Below are 27,047 nucleotides of genomic sequence, written 5' to 3'. Positions count from 1 at the left end.
TGAGTGTTCTTAAACCACTGTCTGATTCTGTTTAATAGTAAGGGCAAAATAGAACAACATTTTTGTGAGGCGCATCTATTTGAGTTCTGACCAGCCATTTGAAGTTAGGATAGGATATGTATTATAACATTTACATGCTGCACTGAGGAGGACTTTGATGTGGGATGAGATACAACATAGAGTTTTAGAGGGAGTTTTGTACCAGTAACTAGTTTAAGATCTGTTTGTTCATGCTCCAGTTTCTCTGTTGTGTGTACATGCTGAATGACTCAGGAAAAGGACACACACAGAACCTACAATTCAGGCTCTCACTTACAGCCTCTTAAATAATATAATGGAGGAAATACAGTGTCAGAAAGTATTCATCCCCCTTGACTTATTCCACATTATGTTGTGTTACAGCCTGAATTCAAAATGGATTACATTTATATTTTTTCTCACCCATCTACACACAATACCCCATCATGACAAATGTTTTTAGAAATATTTTGGGAAAAAATTAAATACAGGACTTGTAATCATTAAGAACTGGGGAGGTTTTCAGGATAAAAAACAAACCGAATGGAGCTAAGCTCAGGCAAAATCCTAGAGGAAAACCTGGTTCAGCCTGCTTTCCACCAGACACTGGGAGATGAATTCACCTTTCAGCAGGACAGTAACCTAAAACACAAGGTGGAATGTGGAACGCTCTTAGAGACTTAACCAGAAAGACTCACAGATTGTCTACATAAGTATTCACACCCGAGTCAATATTAACAAAAGGGTTGAATACTTATTGACTTAAGACATTTCCGCTTTTATTTTTAATTCATTTGTAAATATTTCGTAGAACATAATTCCACTTTGACATTATGGGGTATTGTGTGTAGGCCAGTGACAAAAAAATCTCACTTTTAACTATTTTAAATTCAGGCTGTAACACCAAAAGGTGGAAAAAGTAAAGGGCTGTGAATACTTTCTGAAGGCACTGTATAAAGGCATGGCAAACATGTATGGGCGGATAGAAAAGAGTAGTTTCAAAAATAGATTTAAAAAAATTATATACAAACACACACACAGCTCAAAACTGCTCAGAGAGAGCATGGATCAGTAGCAGAGTGACAAAACATTGTTGCGCAACCCCCTCTCCATATCTTGTCAGAGACTTGGTAGTCTGTGGTCAGGCCAGGGTATCACACACGCACACACAGAAAGACAGACCCTTTTCATTATTGGATGTTCCCCAAGCAAGCACATGTGGTTATCACACACTTTCTCATCATTTCCATCAGCTGTTCTTCATAAGAGGGAACCCTCCTATTATTTAATTAAAAGCGGCCATGTCCCAGTTCGTGAGCATTGTGGTCTGACCCATTTGGTCAGAGATTGTGTGCGGTCATAGAAAGCCTGAGTATATAGTAGAAGCAGTGGAGGCAGGTTGGAGGCGCTATAGGACGACAAGCTCATTGTAACGGCTGGAATGGAATAAAAAGAACGAAGCCAGATGTGGTTTCCATATGTTTGATGCGTTTCATACCATTCCATTCCAGCCATTACAATGAGCCTGTCCTCCTATAGTGCCTCCCACCAGCCTCCACTGAGTAGAATTGTCATGTCAGTGTTGCTACTGCAAAACCTCTCAAATGACAACTGAAGTGAAAAATGATCTGAACGAAACTCCTCTGAGCAGCGACGGAGCAAAGGCATGGGAAAAAAAACTAACAGACAGAGTAGAAAGCTAATGACTTTTAATGAGCAATGGTACAGTTCCTCCGTTTAATCCTCACAGGAATGATCTAGACTACAAAACAAAATCAAACAGCCCATAACAGTACAAGCACAGCTTATAGTCATAATACCAGTTGTAGGAGCGCTAAACATCTTTGATTCAACTGACCTAGCTATAGGTTTCAAATGGTTGACTACCACACAACAGTCCTCCACAATCACACACGCTACATGCAGTTCATTTAAGCATATTGAAAGAAAAGTAGGCATCAATTGCTCTGGTCTATAAAGGGCTCTAGAATGTACTAATGGTGTTATGTGGAAGTAGATAACGCCCCCTTGTGGCCAACAGCATTACCTTCAGTCTAATGTCATGTTACAGATAGTAGTCTATGATAAACGACCAGTCCAAGGGATATGGTTTCATGCCACTAGCAGCACAGGCAAAGGTCACTTCAAGTCAAAATGACGACTTGCATTGCCTGCAAGCGGTATCATCTTACACTTCTAGAAGTTCTGTGCTTCAAACATGATGTAAACTGTTACATATCACATTCATCTGTTCCTACCTTCACTACGAAAAAAACAACAGTTTGAACATGTGCCATTACAGTAAATATACATGAGGAAACCAGGCATCACATTTCAAAATCCCTAGCAAGTTAATTGAACAGTTAACATTGTGTCAAATGTATTAACTGGCCTCCAAAAGACAGAAGAAATTCAGCAGGCAGTATTGAATTTGTATTTGGATCAAGTCTCAGTGCTTAAATGAGAATAAATGTAAAAGGAACATTCAAAGGACAATCAAAAATGCAAGCTCACGATGAACTCTTCTCCTAAAGCACATGTTCATTTAGCTTGGACAGTCAATAAAGTCTAGTCCCAGTCAGTTCAAACACAGAATACCAGAATAAATTCACAAGCATTTTTACATTTACACCTACACTCTCTCTCTGCCTCACTGACACCATCTCTTAAACACAGCGACAAATAAATATACAAAAGCAAGTCTGAGTTTAAATCTAACAATCAATCTGAACACCTTTTCAGCCTAAGAAAAAGAGGTTCAACAGATTACGATGTCAGTCGTCAGCAACCTTGGGAAACAGCCCACTACAGCACTTGTCCCGTCCAATCAAAGTGAGTCACTGTCTCAACTGCAGCCAAGGACTAAACATACATAACAATATCCACGGCATGGCCGATCCAAAAGTCAGTAGAGTAGAACGAGGTAACTTCACAGAGCCCTTTACACTGGGAGACCTTGGGTGTTTTCACTACAGCTGAGACAAACAGCATAGGAAGCCAGTTAGACCAAAGCCCTACTTATCCACTAACAAAAGCCCTCTCACCTATGGCAGAATAAGGGTGTGTGTATGAATGATTTGCATAAGAGGTAATAGAACAGAGTACATAAAAAGGCAAAGAGGCTGCTTCCTTAGTTAACTATGCTGGAACACCTGCCAAGTAAGTGAGTACATATGGCTTGAAGCTTTGTGAAACAAATGTTCTATCAATCAGTGTATAAACTTTTAGAAACTATTTGTGCTTGTCAGTGTTACCAAGTTTAACTTTCTGCCTGTAGGATGATCTTTCCTTTGAGGAATAAAACATTCTATGAAAATAATGTTTACCAGCTAAGGCATCACCAACAGGACAGGGGAAAACACTGGCTTAAGTCCTGAGTTTAGAAGAAGACGCAGTAAGTTCCATGAAAAAGTTAATGGTTTAAAAAAAATGTGATGGCAAAGGTTCAAGGCAGTGTAGCCACTAATTAGTTCCAGGGAGCTGTGTGGAAGGGGAATGTTCTCTTAAGCAGTCCTACTGGAGCCACTGAGCGTGCTCAGTGCAGTTGGATGAAGCCCATGTCAGGAGCGTCTCCCAGGATGATGGTATTGTGGGTGAAGGAGGGAGAGGGGCTGGCCAGGCGGAAGGCCGGGTTGTTGGAGTGCAGTGAGGGTCTCTTGCTGCTGCTCACAGGGGGACAATCCATGGGCGAGGCCTGGCGCCCTGAGCACCCCGTTGGGGGAGGCCCATTGGCAGACCCAGAGCAGCCCGTGGCGGGAAACCCATTGGCGGACCTAGAGCAGCCGGTGGGGTGAGGCCCATCAGCAGACCCTGAGCAGCTTGAGGGGGGAGGACCATCGGTGGACCCTGAGCAGCCCGTGGAGGGAGGCCCAGCGGAGGAGGAGGGGGCTGGGGACCTGGACTCTGGGCTGGCTCTCAACTCCTGGCCAGGGACGGTCTTGGGGGTGCCGGGGGGCCACAGGCCCTGGAGCTCAAAAGAGCGGATCACCCTCTCCAGAAGGTCCTTAGTCCTCTGAGTGCACTGTGTGAAGAAAGGAGGAAGACAGAGAAGTCAAGAAAAAGGGAAAAGTGAGAAAAGGAAATGCAAGAGGAGGAAAAAGACGAAGGGATATGAGGAAGTGAGAGACGGACGACAATGGTATGGCAGAACACAGTTAATGAGGGGAAATGCACAGGAGCTGAAAACAAGCATTAGTTTGGAGCAGCACAGTGAGATTGACATAAGAGCAATGGCCAGGTTAGGTGTGACAGCATGGCATTGCGGAGAAAGAGTGAGTCGCTGCAGGCAATCCAGTTAGCACAGGACAGGGAGGAACAAAGACAAAAGAGACGATCAGACACAAAGCTTGGGGAAGCTTCCCTTCCCTCCTCTGTTAGGGGAGTGAGGATATGTAGGACAGGACAAGCTGTATGGTTTCCCTTGGGTCACCGGGGTTGACAAGGCTCGTTTATACCAGGGAAAGTATCCATTATTAGCAACAGCAAGGAAGGCAATACTGTAGTAGTAGGGGGTAGAATGTCATTCGAGAAGCATGAGTTACAGTTAGCCTACTTTAGTTTGGCTGCTGTTACTATTCACCATTCCTAGTGAATAAATACAATACAAATACAGTAAATAAGAATAGGGTGTGTGTTCTTTGTCAGTCCACTATCATCTATCATGAAATATCCTCATTATACTGGGGTATATGATACCCATATGCAATTGGGGAGGAAAGTAAGTACCTTTCCTTATCAAACTGGATAAGTGACATGAACAACAGATGAGTGTTTAGGATTTAGGCTACTGTAACCTCTGACCTCACCACATGTGCTCAGCTGCCCCAGGGCATAAGAGACAATGATTGATATGGCCCAAGTTTGACAATATGATGCTGCGGTTGTTCTAAGCTGTGTGTTCTACATCAAGTCATCAGCATGACATCCACATGCCTAGAATGGCCTGAGAGAAAAAAGCAGATTCATGAAGAGGGAGATGAAGGATAAGTTATGGCTCAAATAGTGGCAGAGTAGCATGCAGTTCCAGAGGTAAGGTACATCATGATGCCCCACAACATACCATGGCTCAATTCACCACACCTTTCCACTTGACCTTGTGAGAGTCAACAGTGACACTTGTTCTACTGAGTGATGAATACAATGTACTAACTGAAATTAAAACCAACTCAAAATTGGATGGGTGATAAGCCAGTATCCAAACAGAGATATTTCTCACAAATTGTGATGTCATTTCACAGTTACTTATGATAGCAGCCACACATGATGAACATGCAAACCGAACAGATGACAGCAAAAATAAACGTGTGGTGATGGGTTGGAGCTTGAGCCCTACTCTTACCATCGACCCTCTACATGCGGAAGTTACACTTCAGGCTGTGCAGGACAGAGCAAAATCTTGACAATTCTCCTCCTATAGTGGTGGGAAGGACACATTACAAAACTGGGAGTTAAGTGTTACACGCTGTGGAGTACAGAGATCTGTCAGTTTAGTCCTGGTATAAAAGAAGAATCACTCAAATTGTAAATAGTTACTAAGGGAGAAAAGGCCTCAGGACTGCAGGATAAACTGATGGTAATATGGAGTTACTCAAACAGATAAAAAAACAGAAAATAATTTCATAAAACAGGTAAAGATCATTACAAAGCCAAGATGAAGGAAACTTTAAACCAGAGGCCAACCTTAAAAATATTTATTTAAGATAGGAACACTTGACAATTACGCCTCTACAACGCTCCATATTATAGGATAGAAATATATATAATAATTCAGTAGGGTGCCCAGAGTGGGTGAAAACGCACTTTGGTTATGACATTTCACTTCCTTAGGTTATAAAATCAATTTTACCAAGACAAATATGATTCCTCATGTTCTGAATCGTTCAGTGGGGTCTTTCTCTAACATATCACCAACATTATATCAAAAATGTCGGATTTCGTAAGCTAATGCATCCGATAATAAGCACCGAGCTCAGTTGACAGAGCGGTGCAGCTTTCGATGAAACTTAAGGGTTTTACATTTTGTGGCTGGTGTCTTACAAGTTGTTTCCGAGGGCCGAAAATAGCAAAATTAGCATGACACAAGCTGAATTAAAGAGCAGCAGTAAAATAACAGTAGCGAGGCTATATACAGGGGGTACTGGTACAGAGTCAATGTGTGGGGTAACAGGTTAGTCGAGGTAATATGTACAGGTAGATAGAGTTAAAGTGACTATCCATAGATAATAAACCGAGAGTAGCAGCAGCGTAAAAGAGGGGGTTGGGGGTGGGGGTGGGGACAATGCAAATAGTCCGGGTAGCCATTTTATTAGCTTGTCTTATGGCTTGGGGGTAGAAGCTGTTAAGAAGCCTTTTGGACCTAGACTTGGCGCTCCGGTACCGCTTGCCAGTCTATTACTAGGGTGGCTGGAGTCTTTGACAATTTTTAGGGCCTTCCTCTGACACCGCCTGGTATAGAGGTCCTGGATGGCAGGAAGCTTGGCCCCAGTGATTTACTGGGTCGTACGCACTACCCTCTGTAGTGCCTTGCAGTCGGAGGCCAAGCAGTTGCCATACCAGGCAACCAGTCAGGATGCTCTCACTGTAGAACTTTTTGAGGATCTAAGGACCCATGCCAAATCTTTTCAGTCTCCTGAGGGGAAATGGGCTTTGTCGTGCCCTCTTCACGACTGTCTTTGCACCAATTTGTAAGTCGCTCTGGATAAGAGCGTCTGCTAAATGACGTAAATGTAAAATGTCTTGGTGTGTTTGGACCATAATAGTTTGTTGGTGATGTGGACACCAAAACTGCGCTCTGATGCTGCTGATGGTCATTAGTAGCCTACCTACTAATGGCCTGGTACTCAGCGATTTATTGTCCCTCTAAATCACTCGGACATCAATGCAAAGCTATCAAAAATCTAATCAAACACTTAATGAGAGCCCATGAGCTCATGTTGCGGAACATTTCTATAGGCTATTCAAATTGCGTGAGAAAACAGAGTGATGGCCTCTATTAAAAAGAGGGGGATCCCATCAGCTTTCTATAGGCTAGGCCTACTATATTTTATTTCTAAACTTTCCTAATATTAAGCACATTGCTTTGCTTTACAACAGGAGTATAGCCTACCTGGCGGGAATGAACCGCAGGAAAAGCGTCCTCCATTCGCTATTTAAGTGTGTAGATGATGTAGTGCATAGATAATGGTCCATTCTAAATCAAAACTAATTTCACACATATATTATTTAGTATATGTAAAGACAAGATTAAATTAAGAACAGTCTGATGGGTGACAATATTATCACTGGTGAATGATGCCCAGCATGTGCAGTAAGGCAACAAACAGCACAACTTTTTTTGTGACTTTTTCAAATCATAGTCACACACATTATGTAGCCTAGCCCATAGGCCTATATGTTTTGATAAGGTTTGTATTACAAATAAAAATGGCCAAATAACTCCAAACGTAGCCTTTAGGCCTAGGACCCCTGGAACACAGTTAGAAAGCCCATAGCCTACAGAGCCTAGTGAAACGTGTTCTTATAAGCACAGTCACCGCACAATCGCATGTGAAAACAGAGTTGACTGGCAACTATTTAAAAAGAGGATCGCAGCTTTCTTGTGCTGCTATATTTATTGCTCAATTCTTAAAATGAAGCACATTAACCTGTTTTACAACCTGGCATAAATAGGCGGCGCGTGAGTTTCAAGTTTGGGGAAGCTAATTGTCACCATAGAAATGCACCTTTATAATAAAGCATTCCATGCATCATCGCATTTGCAGACTTATGTAAGATAGCCTACTATTTGTAATGTGATGAGTAGATTGGATAGCCATAACATTTAAGTAGCACTGACCCAACAATGATAAATAGTGAATATGCACAGAGCACACTCACCGGGGATATGGCCAATGCTCTCCACTTGTGCCAATAAGATACGCTATACCGTTCAATCAATTAAGTTGAGAAGTTTGATAACTAAAAGACAGATTAGTATTTTCATTGTCTTCTCTTTACAGCAATAACCATTTGCTTTCCAAACTATGTTATCCTGTGATTGTATTTTGAAATATTGCGATATGCCTGGCCTCTACTTTTCACAGACAGTCGCAACTCAACAATAATCTGCCCAAATTGCGCACGCTGCCTTTCCTTCCAACTGTAGGCAATATGATTTATAACATTCCACAATTATATATATATATATATATATATATATTTTTAAGAAGCTAATGATCCTCTGTGGCCAAATCATGATTTAGTAGTCTATTTTGAATTTTTTATTTATTTCTGTATAGACAGGAATAGGCTAATTAGGCAAAATAATTTTGGCAATTTCATTCAATTTACTTTAGGAAAAGCTTCCCCTAGCCTTATGGACGCGCTGCCCATTCCTGCACATTAAAAACGTAACAGCACGTTTAACCTCCATTCGCTATTCATGGAATATTATAAATCAAAAATAATTTCACCCATCGGCTATATGTAAAGACCAGATTAAATTAAGAATAGTCTGATGGGTGAGAATATTATATCAAGTGCTTGTCAAATTGTGAATGAGACTGAAGTGTCTGCAGCCTGCGCAAGAAACAGAGAAGAGCTCATGCCTTTCATGCAACTTTTTTCAAAATCATTGTTAGTCGCATAATGCAGCCATAGAATGTATTAAAAATTAAAACATATAGCCTAACATTTGTATCACAACTAAAGTTGCATAAATAACTGTAAATTAAGCATATAGGAGGACCGGTTTCTTCGATAACTGCTCGACACAGAATAGCCGAAAAACTCCCTCGTAAATTGTTTGGAGAAAATATCCTTTCTATTTTATTCAGATATGTTCAATTGTATTCTTCACACTATAAAATAATGCCACGGAATTCCAAGCAAATCTTGTCTGCTAAATGAACTAGTGTAGCCCACAGCCATATGGCATAGCCAGATCAGGGCCTAAGATAAGGACAATTCACAATATGCCATTCTGTTCTCCTGAAATAGACTACATTTTCTTCATATCATGTTTCTTTAGACCTGTCTAAAATAAATAATGGATTTATTGTGATGGTGTAGGCTATGGATTTATTATACTTGTAGGCTTGTAGGCTGTGCATGGAAGCCAGGAGATGCTAAAAATGTTAATGAAATGGTCAATTACAGTAAAACCGGCAGTTATTTGCATGACAATCACAAGCTGACAAGATTTCATGACTGCCACAGCCCTATTTCAGACAACTTTATAGTGTCTGAACAACAAGACACAATATAAAGTGACCTGGATTTTCAAAGACCTGCCTGTAAGTGAATACAATATGATTGGTGATAAAGTACTTAATTAAAAAAACATACCTGAAATCTACACTACCAGTCAAAAGTTTGGACACACCTACTCATTCAAGGGTTTTTCTTTATTTTTACTATTTTCTACATTGTAGAATAATAGTGAAGACATCAACACATTGAAATAACATATGGAATCATGTAGTAACCAAAAAAGTGTTAAACAAATCAAAATATATTTTATATTTGAAATTCTTCAAAATAGCCACCCTTTGCCTTGATGACAGCTTTGCACACTTCATGAGATAGTCACAAAAGTTAATTTGTGGAATTTCTTTCCTTCTGAATGCGTTTGAGCCAATCAGTTGTGATGTGACAAGGATGGGGGGGGAATACAGAAGATAGCCCTATTTGGTGAAAGACCAAGTCAATATTATGTCAAGAACAGCTCAAATAAGCAAAGAGAAACGACAGTCCATCATTACTTTAAGACATGAAGGTCAGTCAATACGGAACATTTCAAGAACTTTGAAAGTTTCTTCAAGAGCAGTCGCAAAAACCAAGCGCTACGATGAAACTGGCTCTCATGAGGACCACCAAAGGAATGGAAGACCCAGAGTTACCTCTGCTGCAAAGGATAAGTTAATTCGAGTTACCAGCCTCAGAAACTGCAGCCCAAATAAATGCTTCAGAGTTCAAGTCACAGACACATCAACTGTTCAGAGGGTACTGTTTGAATCAGGCCTTCATGGTCGAATTGCTGCAAAGAAATCACTACTAAAGGACACCAATAAGAAGAAGAGACCTGCTTGGGCCAAGAAACAAGCAATGGGCATTAGACCGGTAGAAATGTGTCCTTTGGTCTGGAGTCCAAATTGGAGATTTTTGGTTCCAACCGCTGTGTCTTTGTGAAACGCGGTGTGGATGAACGGATGATCTCCGCATATGTAGTTCCCACCGTAAAGCATGGAGGAGGAGGTGGTGTTATGGTGTGGGGGTGCTTTGCTGGTGACACTGTCTGTGATTTATTTAGAATTCAAGGCACACTTAACCAGCATGGCCACCACAGCATTCTGTAGCAATCCCATCTGGTTTGGGCTTAGTGGGACTATCATTTGTTTTTCAACAGGACTATGACCCAACACACCTCCAGGCTGTGTAAGGGCTATTTTACCAAGAAGGAGAGTGATAGAGCGCTGCATCAGATGACCTGGCCTCCACAATCCCCTGACCTCAACTCAATTGAGATGGTTTGGGATGAGTCAGACGGCAGAGTGAAGGAAAAGCAGCCAACAAGTGCTAAGTATATGTGGGAACTCCTTCAAGACTGTTGGAAAAGCATTCCAGGTGGTTGAGAGAATGCCAAGAGTGTGCAAAGCGTGGCTATTTGAAGAATCTCAAATATAAAATATATTTTGATTTGTTTAACACTTCTTTGGTTACTACATGATTCCATGTGTTATTTCAATATTTTGATGTCTTCACTATTATTCTACAATGTAGAAAATAGTAAAAATAAAGAAAAACCCTTGAATGAGTAGGTGTGTCCAAACTTTTGACTGGTACTGTATGTAAACCCAGAGTTCACCCAAGTAAACCCAAACTTTCAACCGATTGCTGAAGGCATCACTGTTGCAAGAAATTAGCTTATACAAACCTCAGCCATTTAATTTCCCTTGTGGATATCTACACTTATAGCCTGGTCCACACAGGTGCAATAAACATGAGTGTGGAAACCTTTGAACTATACAAATATCTGAACTTGCAACAAAAAACATAGGAGTACAGCTAAGAGGTAGTTCCGATTCAGGCAAATAACAATGATTTAAATCAGCTTTAAAAAAAAAATTACACTAAAAGCAATACACGTAAAGTTCATGGATGCAGTGTCCTATCCCTAATGTGCATAATAATAATAAAATATGCACCATCATTTACATTACATTTACGTCATTTAGCAGACGCTCTTATCCAGAGCGACTTACAAACCATCCTCCCTCTTATGACACAATATGTGTGTGGGGGGGGTCTGAAGGGGATATAGTGGGCTCATGCAGGACAGGCACACAGGGGCAGAATCTCAATTACATACTCCTCGCGGAGAGAGGACGTGAAGAGTATGCAATTGAGATTCTCCGAGGGTCAGGGTTGGAACTTTGGAGCTCCAGTACAGTCAGGACAAGTAGCCACTAGATGGCGCCCCTACCATGTTTGTGTCATTCTTGGACAGGAAAGGGGGACGCTCCATGTCCACTGCAACAGCAGGTGGAATGTCTTCAGGGGTCAAAAAGCCTCTTCTGTCAATTAGACTGAAAAACATGAGGGGAAAAGATGATGTTAAAAAAGATACATAAATAGACCATTTCATACGGCAGTAGCAACTTTGACTGACGTGGCGGTTTAGCCATTCGTACTGACCTGGGGGGCATGGGCCCACACAGCGTTGCACAGCAGTTGGTAAAGATGTTGTCGTAAGTGTAGGGATTCCCAGAGTCCTCTGCACCTCTTTTACTCGACCAGGAGCCTTTTATCTGCACAGGAAAGACAAAGGTAAGAAGCAGTCTGGAGACTTAGCAGGATCAAACATTCAAGTACTGTATACTTGGGTACTTGGAATGTGTAGTGTGGCCTTGGTGGTCTAGCAGCAATACTGCTTCCTCCGGCACAATGTCTATCGTGTCAGCATAGGTTCAAATCATCCGCCTGCCCTTTCACACAACCACTCTCCATCTTCGACCTCTGTCTCTCTCACCATCTGTTCAATAACATTTTAGAAACAATCCTTAAAAAAAAGAATGTGTAGAGTACGAAACAAAACATCTTATAGGTAGCTTATCTTCAGTTACTCGTGAAGCCTCTAATTTCTCCAATGCAGTAATGAGTCCTGTTCTGAGTAGCAACCTAGTGGTGCCAAAAGCCCTGGTCTGCCCTAGAAAGCCTATGTAAATTACGATCGCCAGACTAGGCCAAACAAATTTTTTTAGACCGCCGTTTTGGCCTCTAAAATGTGTTTATTATGATCAAGTTCAATCCCCACTGTGAATTATTTTCAAGTTAGCTACAAATCGAGACATTTAATTAAATAGTAATCCATTCTGACTACTACATTTGTCATCACACAGGACCACGTGCTGACACAGACCATTCATGGGCCGGCAGGCTATGAGGCTCCGGGTTGACTATCAGGCAGGGTGAAAACGACTACATCGACCATGATCCTTAGCGATTTTTGGTGCCATTCAGCCCTACTCAGCAATATGGGGCGCTTCATATTAAAATACTTCCGGCCTCTTATGCCATCGGGAGTTTTCCATAGGAATACGTGGATGACGTCAGCGCTATCACTATCTACTATTTTAAATGTCTATGGTTGGTACTTACATCTTCATTTGTTGTGAGGTTGAAGGCCACCAAGTATGTATGGAAACCTGAGAGGCCCAGAATAGACCAGATGGAGAAGAAGCAAATAACTAGCTCAACCACAGTGAGAGAAGGCTTGTCAAGGCTTCAACATACGCTAGCAAAGGTTATCAACAATGATTATCAAGAACAAGAACTACATGATCATCACAAGGCCTTATTGTGTTAATCTTAGGGAATCACAATCAGAATCACAATATTAGAGCAATGAAGGTCTAACTACTGGTTCCCCTGAACTGCAATTATACCATATTTCTAACTGTACTGCTCACCATGTCCTGGGTTTAGAAGAAATCACAAAAGCCTCTATTGTAAACCACATAATGTGTCTAGCCAGTGTGACAACATTAGGGTGCACACCTGCCTCTAAAGTTTTGCCATCTGTCTAAAACATTTACATTTTTACATTTTAGTCATTTAGCAGACGCTCTTATCCAGAGCGACTTACAGTTAGTGAGTGCATACATTTTCATAAAGGCCACAGGCTTACACGATTGCAAGTGTGTGAAGAATGGGCTCCAGGGAACTGATCGTATTAGGAATGAGTAGGCTTAGGCCAAAGTCTTAGCACCAGGAACTAAAGCCTTGTCACCTTGTATCTCTGGGCTAAGAGCAAGAGCAGCACTGTGGGCATCTAAGCCACTATAGGGATTGTAATGAGATAGAGAGAATGTTTGGTGTGAAAAGGATATCTGGCAGGACTCTCCTGTAAGGCCAGGACTAAGCCATTCCCTCCTTGGGATCCTGAAAAACAGAAAGGTAAAAAGTCAGCAACCCAATACTAACACTCCATGGTCAATATTGTCACAGAACAGCAGGGAAGGAGACAACAAAGTACATTCATGTTTGTTTGCGAGTGAGCATACGTACGCAGCATGAGGTGTGTGACGACACAACCGAAGATGAAGGAGGTGTGGAAGGAGAGAGAAACTATGAAGCTGTAGAAGAAGCGGTAGTTGCGCTTGCCCACACAGTTCCCCACCCACGGGCAATGGTGATCGAACCGCTCTGAGGGCAGGCCATTTACAAATTAGAGATATGCCATATTTGGACACTTTGAACAACACAGTCCTTACCCATAGAGTCCTTACCCACACAGTTGTCACACATACTGCAGTGTGAGGTCCGAGGAGGGCGGAACATCTTGCAGGTGAAGCAATACTTAAGCTTCACCACCTGCTGGTTAATGAGGATTTCTTTAGTGCGCGGAGGGGGGCGGTACGTGGAGGAACCTGAGGTGTCTTGAATCAGGGGAGGGTTAGAGGGAGGGATTGATTCTCTGACGTCAATACAATAATGTTGTAAACATCAAAATGATCACATATGAAACAAAATCTTAACTGAATACACTGATACTGCTGAAGGATTTTAATCTACTATGACCGCCACTGAAACAGTTGAGCCCAGATATACCCCAGCTGGTCTAGCCATTACCCCAGTCTGTTACACCATATCCTAAGTCTATCTTACCTATCTGCTTCTCAATGTCTGCAGCCTCATCTGGCAGGGCCCTAGGCAGGATGCCAGGGTCTGTAAAGCTGGTCTGCAGTAGGGAGGTGACCACAAACACAAACAACGCTCCACCAATCACAGGTATGCAGACGGTCAGGTGAGTCACCAGGAATGGGCAGCTGCAAGAGGACAAAAGTGGACATGAGAGCTTTTGTCTGTCCCTGGCCTTGAGTGGTTGAGACACCCATTCTAATAGGCCTACTGTACAACTCTGTAAAATCTACCTGAACCAGAGACAAGCTCAATTCAAATACACATTTACATTACATTTATTTTATCCAGAGCGACTTACAAATTATACACAAAATAAACAAAAGCAAAAACAGAGATTGCATTTTTTTCAAAGAAGAAAAAACAGACAGGTAGGTATGTATTGCCCTGAGCTTCACTGTTAGATGGCTGTCTATAGCAGCTAACGTTAGATGGCTGTCTATACTGGTAACGTTAGGTTAAACAAAAGCAAAGCAATATTATAAGGCATAGCCACTTACTCGAATGCAAAGAAAAGGCCACTTGTGACAATGATAAGGCCGAGTGTCAGAGGCAGGATACCACTTTGTCTGGCCAGAATAATCCGTCCATCGCAATAAAAGCGATTTTTCCCTGGAAATACTTCCCATTTTCTTCGAGGCCTGCTCTGCACATTCTTTTCGGTAACGTTACAGGGTTGCGTTGACGAGGGTGTTGAAAGTCCCCGTGGGTCGATTTGCTGGTATTCACAGTTTTTCATAATGTAAAAGGATCCGGTGCTCAAATGAGAGGGACTGACCCTCTGCTCAAAGTTAACTAGTTAATAAATGTTAGCTAGCTAGCTAAATTAGCTGTTTACATCGTTAGCTAGACTAGCATACTAACCACCGGGCTAGCTAGCTAGTTATTTATCTAACGTTAATCGAATGTTTCTGCTGTGCTGCTAGCTACGAAATCATTAAGCGACCATGCAAGCAACCCAGTTAGGTAGCTACCTATCACTATTCTTCTAGCAATTTTTTAGCCAAGTATCAAGCTCATTGCAGCCAAAACAGCGACAGCGTTCCCATTCATAGTAAGCTAGCTTTGACAACTACTAGCAAGCCATCTACACTCCACCAAAATGTAGCTAGACAGACAGCTTCTGACTGTCCCACGACTCACACACAGATGAACTCGTTCGTTGTATGCTACTGCCGGACTGCACTATTTAGACCTTTGTTTCACAATTCACGACAAAAAAATGTTCTAGCTAACTAAACGCTCAACAAGTGTTGTGTGGCCGTCTTTGCCTTCCGCCAAAAAATATAATAATGTGCAACTGCAGCCTGCAATTCGAGGCGTTCCTGCAGACCTCGAGCTTCTTCTTCGAAGAGGTTTAACGGCGGTTGGCATCCAATAAATGTTGCATTACCGCCACCTACTAGACTGGAGCATAACTCCCTTATACCTTGCTTTAAAAATAAAAATAATAATAAATAATAATACTAATCACCTACCATCTAACACTACACTCACAAAACATTACAAAATAATAATAATACCATACTCCAATATTTAAATCTATTAAGTCCTACTTCAGGCCAACAGCCTGAAAGGATGGGACACCGCCACTTAACACACCCTGTAACACTTCTGATGTCAAGTCTTGCACACCCAAATACCTCTCTGCAGCTGCCACCACAACCTCGATTTTCTGCGACTTATGTTCCATCCCTGCAGTACAGTTGATAACCATTGCTATAAACGCCAAAAATCCAATCTTACTGAAACATATATCACTTGTTGGTTTATCCGTCTGTACTGGTACAGATCTACTACTCACACCACTCCTTTCAGGATCCCTTCCCCTTGACCCATCTTCCTCTACTTTCTTCACTGCCTCAGCATATGACAACTTCTGCACTACTCTAACCCTGGAAACCTCAACCTGCCTCTCTCGCATGGGACATTTTTGATCCCCAGTCCCATGGGCACCCCTACAATTAACACATACCACTACTTTCCCCAATGGTACACATTCCTTTGTCTCATGCCCTTCTGCACACTTCTCACACCTAGGAACCTCCCTCCTACACACTGCTGCCATATTCCCATAAGCTTGACACCTGTAACAACGTAATGTATTCAGCACAAAAGCGCGTACAGTATAACTTATATATCCTAACATAACTTTGTCAGGCAAAGACTCAACATCAAAACTCAAAAGAATAGACAATGACTCTTCTGTTTCTCCACTCACGCCACCCTGTCTGGGTCGTACCAAACGACGAGCATCCCAAACACCGGGAATCTACCTCTTCAGTTGGTCAGCTTTCACATTTACCGCTAGCCCAGTAATCACTCCTTTCAATGGCGCCCACATCTCTTGCACCCATTCGTTTAACACGGAGCACCTGCTCCCTCTGACCAGCAGAAACACAAACAATTATCACTAGACCACTTCTGGTTACCCTCACCGATTTCACAACTCCCAACTATTTTTTCACCCAACCTGAAACCACAAATGGATCAGCCAAAAGGCAAGGATCCACTTTTTCCAAAAACTTCGCTCCTACTGTCACAATGGCGGTGACACATCCTTTCAGGCTGTTGGCATGAAGTTGTACTAAATAGATTTGTATGGTATTTATTATGATTTTTTATGTTTTGTGAGTGTGGGGTTAGATGGTAGGGTATTAGTATTAGTATTAGTATAGTATATATATACACTACCGGTCAAACGTTTTAGAACACCTACTCATTCAAGGGTTTTTCTTTATTTTTACTATTTTCTACATTGTAGAATAATAGTGAAGACATCAAAACTATGAAATAACACATATGAAATCATGTAGTAACCAAGAAAGTGTTAAACAAATCAAAATATATTTTATATTTGAGATTCTTCAAATAGCCACCCTTTGCCTTGGTGACAGCTTTGCACACTTTTGGCATTCTCTCAACCAGCTTCAACTGGAATGCTTTTCCAACAGTCTTGAAGGAGTTCCCACATATGCTGAGCACTCGTTGGCTGGTTTTCCTTCACTCTGCGGTCCGACTCATCCCAAACCATATCAATTTGGTTGAGGTCAGGGGATTGTGGAGGCCAGGTCATCTGATGCAGCACTCCATCACTCTCCTTCCTGGTAAAATAGCCCTTACACAGCCTGGAGGTGTGTTGGGTCATTGTCCTGTTGAAAAACAAATGATAGTCCCACTAAGCCCAAACCAGATGGGATGGCGTATCGCTGCAGAATGCTGTGGTAGCCATGCTGGTTAAGTGTGCCTTGAATTCTAAATTAAACACAAACAGTGTCACCAGCAAAGCACCCCCACACCATAACACCTCCTCCTCCATGATTTACGATGGGAAATACACATGCAGAGATCATCCGTTCACCCACACTGCATCTCACAAAGACACTGCAGTTGGAACAAAAAAACTCAAATTTGGAATCCAGACTAAAGGACACATTTCCACTGGTCTAATGTCCGTTGCTCGTGTTTCTTGGCCCAAGCAGGTCTCTTCTTCTTATTGGTGTCCTTTAGTAGTGGTTTCTTTGCAGCAATTCGACCATGAAGGCCTGATTCACACAGTCTCCTCTGAACAGTTGATGTTGAGATGTGTCTGTGACTTGAACTCTGTGAAGCACTTATGTGGGCTGCAATTTCTGAGGCTGGTAACTCTAATGAACTTATCCTCTGCAGCAGAGGTAACTCTGGGTCTTCCATTCCTGTGGTGGTCCTCATAAGAGCCAGTTTCATCATAACGCTTGATGGTTTTTGCGACTGCTCTTGAAGAAACTTTCAAAACTTGAAATGTTCCGTATTGACTGACCTTCATGTCTTAAAGTAATGATGGACTGTCGTTTCTCTTTGCTTATTTGAGCTGTTCTTGCCAAATAGGGCTGTCTTCTGTACCCCCCATCCTTGTCACATCACAACTGATTGGCTCAAACGCATTCAGAAGGAAACAAATTCCACAAATTAACTTTTAAGAAGGCACACCTGTTAATTGAAATGCATTTCAGGTGACTACCTCATGAAGCTGGTTGAGAGAATGCCAAGCGTGTGCAAAGCTGTCATCAAGGCAAAGGGTGGCTATTTGTAGAATCTCAAATATAAAATATATTTTGATTTGTTTAACACTTTTTTGGTTACTACATTATTCCATATGTGTTATTTCATAGTTTTGATGTCTTCACTATTATTCTACAATGTAGAAAATAGTAAAAATAAAGAAAAACCCTTGAATGAGTAGGTGTTCTGAAACTTTTGACCGGTAGTGTATATGTTTTATTATTATTATTTTTAAAGCAAAGTATAAGGGCGTTATACTCCAGTCTAGTAGGTGGCGGTAATGCAACATTTATTGGATGCCAACCGCCGTTAAACCTTATTGAAGAAGAAGAAGAATGTGGGTCAAAAGGGAAATACAAGTATTATCTGAGTTTTGGGCAACTACTGAGGCTATACCTAAGAGTTCAGGGAGGAGGAGGAAAGTAGTCCCATTGTGGATGGAGGAATGTGGGGCAATGGTGAGGAGTAGGAACAGGGCATTTAGAGTACTGAAAAGGATGCATAACTTCCAACATCTGATTCAATATAAGCAGGCCCAGGCCATGGTGAGGAGAACTATCCGTCAGGTCATGTTGGCATCGGTTCTGTGACACCATTGGAAGGGCGACACCTGTGGGAGAAGTGTGGGGGATGATTAAGAGGATGAGTTGGGTCAGAAGAGAGTGGGATTATCCAGTGTTGACGAGTGGGGAGGATGACGTGTGGGAAGGATTTGGCAGTAACAGATGAGGAGAAGGCAGAGATGATGGTGAAAGCATTTGTCCAAGTGCATAGCTCTGCAAATCTGTCAGAGGAGGGGCAGAGGGGGAGAGAGAACATGAGAGAGGAGCATCCTGGAGCGCTGGATAGGAGGGAAGATGTAAATGATGCGTTGAATGCACCATTTACCAGGGCAGAGGTGAAAGGAGCAATAGGTAAGGCTGGGTTAACTTCACATGGGAAAGACGAGATGTGCTATGTTATGTTGGCCCATCTTAGTGATGAGGCAGTGGATAAGGTATTGGTGTTGTACAACAGAGTGTGGGAGGAGGGGAAACTACCAGGCAGTTGGAAGGAGGCAGTAGTGGTACCAATCTGGAAGCCCGGGAAGGATCCAACGAGGCCACAAAGCTATCGGCCAATAGCTTTAACATCACATGTATGTAAGATTATGGAACGTATGATTACGGAGAGGCTAACTTACTTCCTGGAGAGCAGAGGGCTAGTATCGCCACATCAGAGTGGGTTCAGGAAGGGTAGGGGAACTATAGATCCAGTGCTCTGCCTAGAAGCAGAGGTCAGGAAGGCTCAGGTGAACAAGGAGACTGTTGTAGCTGTCTTTTTGATGTGGAGAAGGCATATGATATGATGTGGAAGGAGGGGTTGTTAATCAAGCTTGATATTATGGGGGTAGGAGGAAGAACGTACAACTGGATAAAGGATTTCCTGTTTGGAAGGTCTATCCAGGTGAAGTCTTTATCAGGCAGCTACCTGGTGGATAATGGTACACCGCAGGGGAGCGTGATTAGTCCTCTGTTGTTCTCAATCATGATCAATTATGTTTACTCTCAGGTACAGCCGGATATAGGGAGGTCGTTATTTGCAGATGATGGGGCCTTATGGAAGAGGGGAAGAAATGTGCCATACATAGTCAGGAAGGTACAGGAAGCAATTGATGAGGTAGAGCGGTGGGCATTAATGTGGGGATTCAGGTTCTCTGTAGAGAAAACTCAAACAGTGTTCTTTACCAGGAGGAAGGTGGGAGATGAGGTATGCTTGAGGTTATATGGGAGAAACTTGGAGAGGGTGGGGGCCTTCAGGTTCCTTGGGGTATACTTTGACACTAGACTGACCTGGGCAGAACACATTGAGAGAGTGGTGGTAAAGTGTAAGAAGGTGCTAAATGTGATGCGCTGTCTGACAGGGAAGGAGTGGGGGGCTGGGCGTTCCTCATTGAAGACCATGTATGTTGCATTGATCCGATCTGTAATAGACTATGGCAGTATAGCATATGGTTCGGCAGCCCGGACCTCACTGGAAAGGCTAGATGTCATACAGGGGCAATGACTCAGAATATGTAGTGGGGCGTTTCAGACATCACCAGTGGCTGCATTACAGGTGGAGATGGGGATATGACATTGCAGATTAGGAGACAGCAGCTGGCAATGAATTATTGGGTCAACCTACAAGGACATGGGGTGTCTCATCCTGCGAAAGGGATTTTACAGGCATGCTGGGAACATGAGCGAAGACAGAACACAAGCTTTGGGTGGGTGTGTAATACCCAGGCGAAGGAGATGGGACTGTATGGAAGGGAGTTTAGTCCAACGGTAGTTATTCCTGTAAATCCACCATGGCTACTCCCGCCTCCAGTAGTTGAAGTGTTGGAGAGACTACAGAAAGATAGGGAGGGTGTTGATCCATCTGATTTGTTTAAGAGACGTCTGGATACTGTGTATCAGGATTTTGTGGCCATTTACACAGATGGTTCAAAAGATCCAAGGACAGGACGTACTGGGTCAGCATTTGTAGTGCAGGAATGTGGGGTGGAAGTCAGGAAACGTATTACAGATCATCTGGCTGTATATACGGCGGAGCTGATGGCCATACTGTTGGCCTTGCAGTGGGTGGAGGAAGTCAAACAAGACAGAGTAGTTATTTGCTCTGATTCATGTGCAGTGTTAATGAGTCTCCAGTCCTATAGCTCTCGTAGCAAGCAAGACCTGCTTTATGAGGTGCTACAAACCCATGGCAGAATTAAAAAGATGGATATACAGATAAGATTTACTTGGGTCCCAGCCCATGTGGGGGTGGAGGGGAACGAGGCAGTAGATGAACAGGCTAACAAGCACTTAGTAGTGGGGATGTTGATGTTGAAGTTTAAATGAGCAAGGCAGAGGCAAAAAGACTGATATATACAGTGATGGTGGAGAGATGGCAGGAGCAGTGGAATAGAGATAATAAGGGAAGGCATTTATTTCAAGTAAAGAGGAAAGTCGGGGAGGGGAGGACGGCAGGAAGGGACAGAAGAGAGGAGGCTATTTTTACAAGATTAAGGGTGGGACACAGCCAGTTGAATAAGACAATAAATGTGATAGGAAAGCATCCAACAGGAAAGTGTGATTATTGTCAGGAAACAGAGACCGTGGAGCATGTTTTGCTACAGTGTGGGCAGTATCAGAGGGAAAGAGAGAGGATGAGATCTAGTATGAGGGAGAAGGGGCTACAGGAAATTAGTTTAAAGAGTATATTGAGTAGAACGTCATTAGATATAGTCTCAAATATTTTGTTCTCTTTTTTAAGAGCAAAGGGCCTGGCAGGTAGGATTTAGTTTCTCCCTGTCTCTGGCCCACACTCCAGTACAGTAGGTGGCGGTAATGCACCATAACGTTGGATTACATCAATCAATGGACTTGTGTGCCACATCTTCGACTGCACAATTAGGCATCAGACTACTAAATCATATGATGTGGTTAGCTGATATGTTAAATACCTATCCAGATGTTGTTAGATCTGTCAGGTGTCTTAAAAGTAGACAGCCAGGAGTGCGACCTGCCGGATCTCACCAATCCTATCTACTCCCAACAAACATATGCAGGACTTCTACCCTCAATCCCTAATTTAGAGTTGGGCCTGATCCAGGAAAACCCCAAAATTCTGCTATTAAATCTGCCCATTGCCCTCAAGTACTTGGATGAGGGTTTTCAATTTAGACAAGTTTTCTACCTGGATGTAAAGATTAAAATATGTCACTGATTGGCCAGAGTCCACACACCTGGTGTCCCATTTTCCTGATTAGAAGGAGGGAATGAGAGCCAGCAGTATTTTGGTCCTCAAGTGTACATGTGAAGAGATGCACACTGTAGTAAAAAATGTACATTTGACTTTTTAATATATATGGTTCAATTCGGACACATCTATTAAAACTTGTTTTATTTACAGATATTTTCAATACCACCACCGACTGGACCAGTGTTCCCAAGACAGTTGGTATGTACTGTATAACATTTACTGTCTTTACAAATTTTCTTGACAAACTTAAATTATAATAGTTGGCTAGGGTGCTCATACACTGATTTGTGTGATCATCAGCAGTCAGGAACAATTCATGATCATACAGTAGATGTAATAAACTTGAAATCGGATGAGTGCTTTAGTATCACCAGAGTGCAAAGAGCCTTGGCGTGACCCTGGACAACAAACACCCTGTCGTTCTCCGCTAACATCAAGGCGGTGACCCGATCCTGTAGGTTCATGCTCTACAACATTCGCAGAGTACGACCCTGCCTTACACAGGAAGCGGCACAGATCCTAATCCAGGCACTTTCCCGTCTGGATTACTGCAACTCGCTGTTGGCTGGGCTCCCTGCCTGTGCCATTAAACCCCTACAACTCATCCAGAACGCCACAGCCCGTCTGGTGTTCAACCTTCCCAAGTTCTCTCACGTCACCCCGCTCCTCCGCACACTCCACTGGCTTCCAGTTGAAGCTCGCATCTGCTACAAGACCATGGTGCTTGCCTACGGAGCTGTGAGGGGAACGGCACCTCCGTACCTTCAGGCTCTGATCAGTCCCTACACCCAATCGAGGGTATTGCGTTCATCCACCTCTGGCCTGCTGGCCCCCCTACCTCTGCGGAAGCACAGTTCCCGCTCAGCCCAGTCAAAACAGTTCGCTGCTCTGGCACCCCAATGGTGGAACAAGCTCCCTCACGACGCCAGGACAGCGGAGTCACTCACCACCTTCCAGAGACACTTGAAACCCCACCTCTTTAAGGAATACCTGGGATAGGATAAAGTAATCCTTCTACCCCCCCCAAAAAAAAATAAAAAATAATAATAAAAATAAAAAATAAACTATTGTAAAGTGGTTGTCCCACTAGCTATCATAAGGTGAATGCACCAATTTGTAAGTCGCTCTGGATAAGAGCGTCTGCTAAATGACGAAAATCTAAGAGCAGTTTTCCCCCAGTGCTGTGCCTAGCCATTATGCCATGCTTATGGGCCTACTGTCAACAGTTGTCTGATGCTGCTTCTTGAAATAACTCAAGAGAAATACATTTGTAGTTACAATAGAATACATTTGTAGTGCATAAAACATTTTCTTTAATTGGTTTGAATATCAGCTGTGTGGTGGATGCAGAGATGGATGTTTATTTTGTGTTTGCTTTCAATTAGTTGATTCAATATGATGATTCAAGTGCATACTACCTAAATCTGTCACTTTTAAACACTTTCTTAATCTTTTGGCTATTTCTTGGACAGATGCCCTACTCCAAGATCTCCAGGAGCTATTGGACAGTTCCAATATCCACGATGAGGCCTCACCACCACCGCTCACGGCCTCATCAGACTGGGCTACCAGACAGCAAATGTCTTCAGAAAGGTGGAGGGAGGCGAGACCATATCTCATTGACAACTGGCTGGCAGTGGAGGATGTCACCTCATCAACCAGTGCGGTACCAACCCAGCTGTCGTGTTCCGTCTCCCTTCTTCTGTGCTGAATGTGACACAGCCAGGCATTCCCTTGTTGTGCTCCACAGTCAGGATGCCATGGTGAAAGGCTTCCTACAGCCACTGCCTCCCAAGCGTCATGTTATTGCTGAAAATGTTGTTCATATTTTTGCTGTTTAGGACAGATGAACGTGGCTACTTTGAAAGGGTCTTCATCCACAAAGACGAGGAGGTGTCAAGTTTTGTGGACTACGTACACAAAACTTGTAATATCTCCTAATATTGTGTGTTTTTGGATGCGTGTGTGCGCATGTGTGAGAGCGAAAGTGTGTCCATGCACAGTCAGTGTATTGATATTTAAGTTTGTTTCTAGTGCTCATCACATTACCGCAGTTATGTATACCATTTATAAGAATTAATTAACACATTTGTACTGGTGTGGTATAGGTGTCTGGGAAGGGTATATGTGGAGCTTCGATGTGGACAGGTGCCAGGGAGTGCGCAAACAAATCCAACGGCAAGCTTGATGGAGGGACTTGAGCTGGCAGTCTGCCGACACGGACTTCTCCTTGGTGCATTGAACATCTACTGGGGGGAGATCTATACTTACCCCCTTTTCCGCCAACACAAGCAAGCCTCCAAATCTGCTGGGAACATCATATACCTGTGTTCAGATGTGGCGTGCAAGTATTTCCCCTATGTCCAGAAGGTAGCCCAAAAGAGCCCAGAGCTACGGGACCTTCTGAATATACGGCCCTTTCTGTCTGTCATGCACGCGAAAGCACACCAGTGGAAATGCGAGGTAAACTGCAGTTATAATTTAAAAAAATAACGTTTTTTTTCTTCACAGTGAGAATGCTTATTTGAATTGATTTAGTTTAATTATGTGAACAACGCAACTCTTTAACTTATGTATGAGAGATGTTGTATACTTTAAGAGTTTTTTAAAAATTAATTATTCCTCGTTAACTCTAGGTCAAATGGGGAGGATCATATCAGGAAGGGGCCGGATCCACCAAAGGCGAGGAGGTGATTGATTTTATTTATTAGACAATTTTAAAAACGTACATAAGAGCGCTCCAGCCAGAGACGCCCCCACATACAATTAAAAATCACATTGTGGTCCTTTTAGGGGGGAGGGGGGCGGCAAGGTTAGGCAGCAATGGTAGTGGCTACAAACAATGGCAGATAAGTGTTGTTTGTTTCATATCAAACATTACATTACCCATGTCTCATTTACCCCTAAGGTGGAGCAGGTCAATAGCTTCCTGTCGAGGATTGCTATTACTACCAAGTACATGTCAAAAGCAGGTTAGTAGAGTTTTTAAAAGTGTTTTTATAGCGTCAATTATGATTGGATTGATGGCCCTGTTTTATATTTGTTTTCTTCAAGCATGCACAGACATGCTGACCCTGCAGTCGATGGATTGGAACGACAGAAACCTGCATAACATGGGCCATACTTTGGCAAAACGATACCCAAAGGAATGATCCCCTATCTATGATGGATATATCTGACACTGTATCTATACTGAACAAAAATATAAACACACGTGCAACAATTTCAAAGATTTTATTGAGTTACAGTTCATATAAGGAAAATTAATGAAATTAATGGATTCCACATGACTGGGAATACAGATATGCATCTGTTGGTCACAGATACCTTTAAAAAATGGTAGGGGCGTGGATCAGAAAACCACAGTATCTGGTGTGACCACCATTTGCCCCATGCAGCGCAACACATCTCCTTCACATAGTTGATCAGGCTTTTGATTGTGGCCTGTGGAATGTTGTCCCACTCCTCTTCAATGGCTGTGCGAAGTCGCTGGATATTGGCGGGAACTGGAACACGCTGCCGTACACGTCGATCCAGAGTAGCCCAAACATGCTCAATGGGTGACGTGTGGTGAGTATGCAGACCTTGGAAGAACTGGGACATTTTCAGCTTTTAGGAATTGTGGACAGATCCTTGCGACATGGGGCTGTGCATTATCATGCTGAAACATGAGGTGATGGGGACGGATGAATGGCACAACAATGAGCCTCAGGATCTCGTCACAGTATCTCTGTGCATTCAAATTGCCATCGATAAAATGCAATTGTGTTCGTTGTCCATAGCTTATGCCTGCCTGGGCATACCATAACCCATCTCCACCATGCAGCACTCTGTTCACAACGTTGACATCAGCAAACCGCTCGCCCACACGACGCCATATGTGGTGTGCGGTTGTGAGGCCGGTTGGACGTACTGCCAATTCTCTAAAATGACGTTGGAGGTGGCTTATGGTAAAGAAATTAACATTCAATTCTCTGGCAACAGGTCTGGTAGACATTCCTGCAGTCAGCATGCCAATGAAATGCTCCCTCAACTTGAGACATCTCTGGCATTGTGTTGTGACAAAACTGCACATTTTAGTGGCATTTTAATGTCCCCAGCACAAGGTGCACCTGTGTAACGATCATACTCTTTAATCAGCTTTTTGATATGTCACACCTGTCAGGTGGATGGATTAACTTGGCAAAGGAGAAATGCTCATTAACAGGGATGTAAACAAATTTGTGCACCAAATTTGAGAGAAAGAAGCATTTTGTGTGTATGGGACCAACACTTAACATGTTTATTTTTGTCCAGTGTATTTTACAATTTGATTCCATATCACAATATGTTAAATTATATTAAAGGTGTAAATAAACAAATGCATTCAGCACTAACAGGTATATTGTGTGTGTTTCAATTGATTAAACCTTTTGTCTTGCACATTCACCCTCTGAATGGCACACATACACAATCCATGTCTTAAGGCTTTAACCTGTCTCCTTCATACAGTGAGGGAAAAAAGTATTTGATCCCCTGCTGATTTTGTACGTTTGCCCACTGACAAAGAAATGATCAGTCTATAATTTTAATGGTAGGTTTATTTGAACAGTGAGAGACAGAATAACAACAAAAAAATCCAGAAAAACGCATGTCAAAAATGTTATAAATTGATTTGCATTTTAATGAGGGAAATAAGTATTTGACCCCCTCTCAATCAGAAAGATTTCTGGCTCCCAGGTGTCTTTTATACAGGTAACGAGCTGAGATTAGGAGCACACTCTTAAAGGGAGTGCTCCTAATCTCAGCTTGTTACCTGTATAAAAGACACCTGTCCACAGAAGCAATCAATCAATCAGATTCCAAACTCTACACCATGGCCAAGACCAAAGAGCTCTCCAAGGATGTCAGGGACAAGATTGTAGACCTACACAAGGCTGGAATGGGCTACAAGACCATCGCCAAGCAGCTTGGTGAGAAGGTGACAACAGTTGGTGCGATTATTCGCAAATGGAAGAAACACAAAAGAACTGTCAATCTCCCTCGGCCTGGGGCTCCAT

At 42.7% G+C, this 27,047-nt stretch overlaps 1 protein-coding gene across 1 annotated transcript; it reads right to left on the bottom strand.

Annotated features, from left to right (window-relative positions):
* Positions 1–1,710: 1,710 nt before the first annotated feature.
* LOC121585915 (palmitoyltransferase ZDHHC18-B) lies at positions 1,711–15,556 on the bottom strand. Its single transcript, XM_041902234.2, has 9 exons — positions 14,697–15,556; positions 14,164–14,324; positions 13,785–13,934; positions 13,564–13,701; positions 13,386–13,437; positions 12,655–12,757; positions 11,692–11,804; positions 11,480–11,582; positions 1,711–4,039 (listed from the first exon to the last, which is right to left on the bottom strand). Exons 1-9 carry the CDS (start codon positions 14,933–14,935, stop codon positions 3,554–3,556), a joined length of 1,545 nt encoding a protein of 514 aa, XP_041758168.2. The 5' UTR covers positions 14,936–15,556; the 3' UTR covers positions 1,711–3,553.
* Between the last annotated feature and the right edge of the window lie 11,491 nt (positions 15,557–27,047).

Source organism: Coregonus clupeaformis, chromosome 17, assembly GCF_020615455.1.
Source record: "Coregonus clupeaformis isolate EN_2021a chromosome 17, ASM2061545v1, whole genome shotgun sequence".
Lineage (NCBI taxonomy): Eukaryota > Metazoa > Chordata > Actinopteri > Salmoniformes > Salmonidae > Coregonus > Coregonus clupeaformis.
Note: the sequence above shows the minus strand (reverse complement) of the source record. Positions and strands in the feature narration are given on the sequence as shown.

Coding starts and splice junctions, on each gene's coding strand:
- LOC121585915 (XM_041902234.2), bottom strand. CDS start 14,935: ATGAAAAACTGTGAATACCAGCAAATCGACCCACGGGGACTTTCAACA. Junction 11,805..12,654: donor ACCTCACAACAAATGAAGAT/GTAAGTACCAAC, acceptor TTTCCTGTGCAG/ATAAAAGGCTCCTGGTCGAG. Junction 11,583..11,691: donor TGTGGGCCCATGCCCCCCAG/GTCAGTACGAAT, acceptor CATGTTTTTCAG/TCTAATTGACAGAAGAGGCT.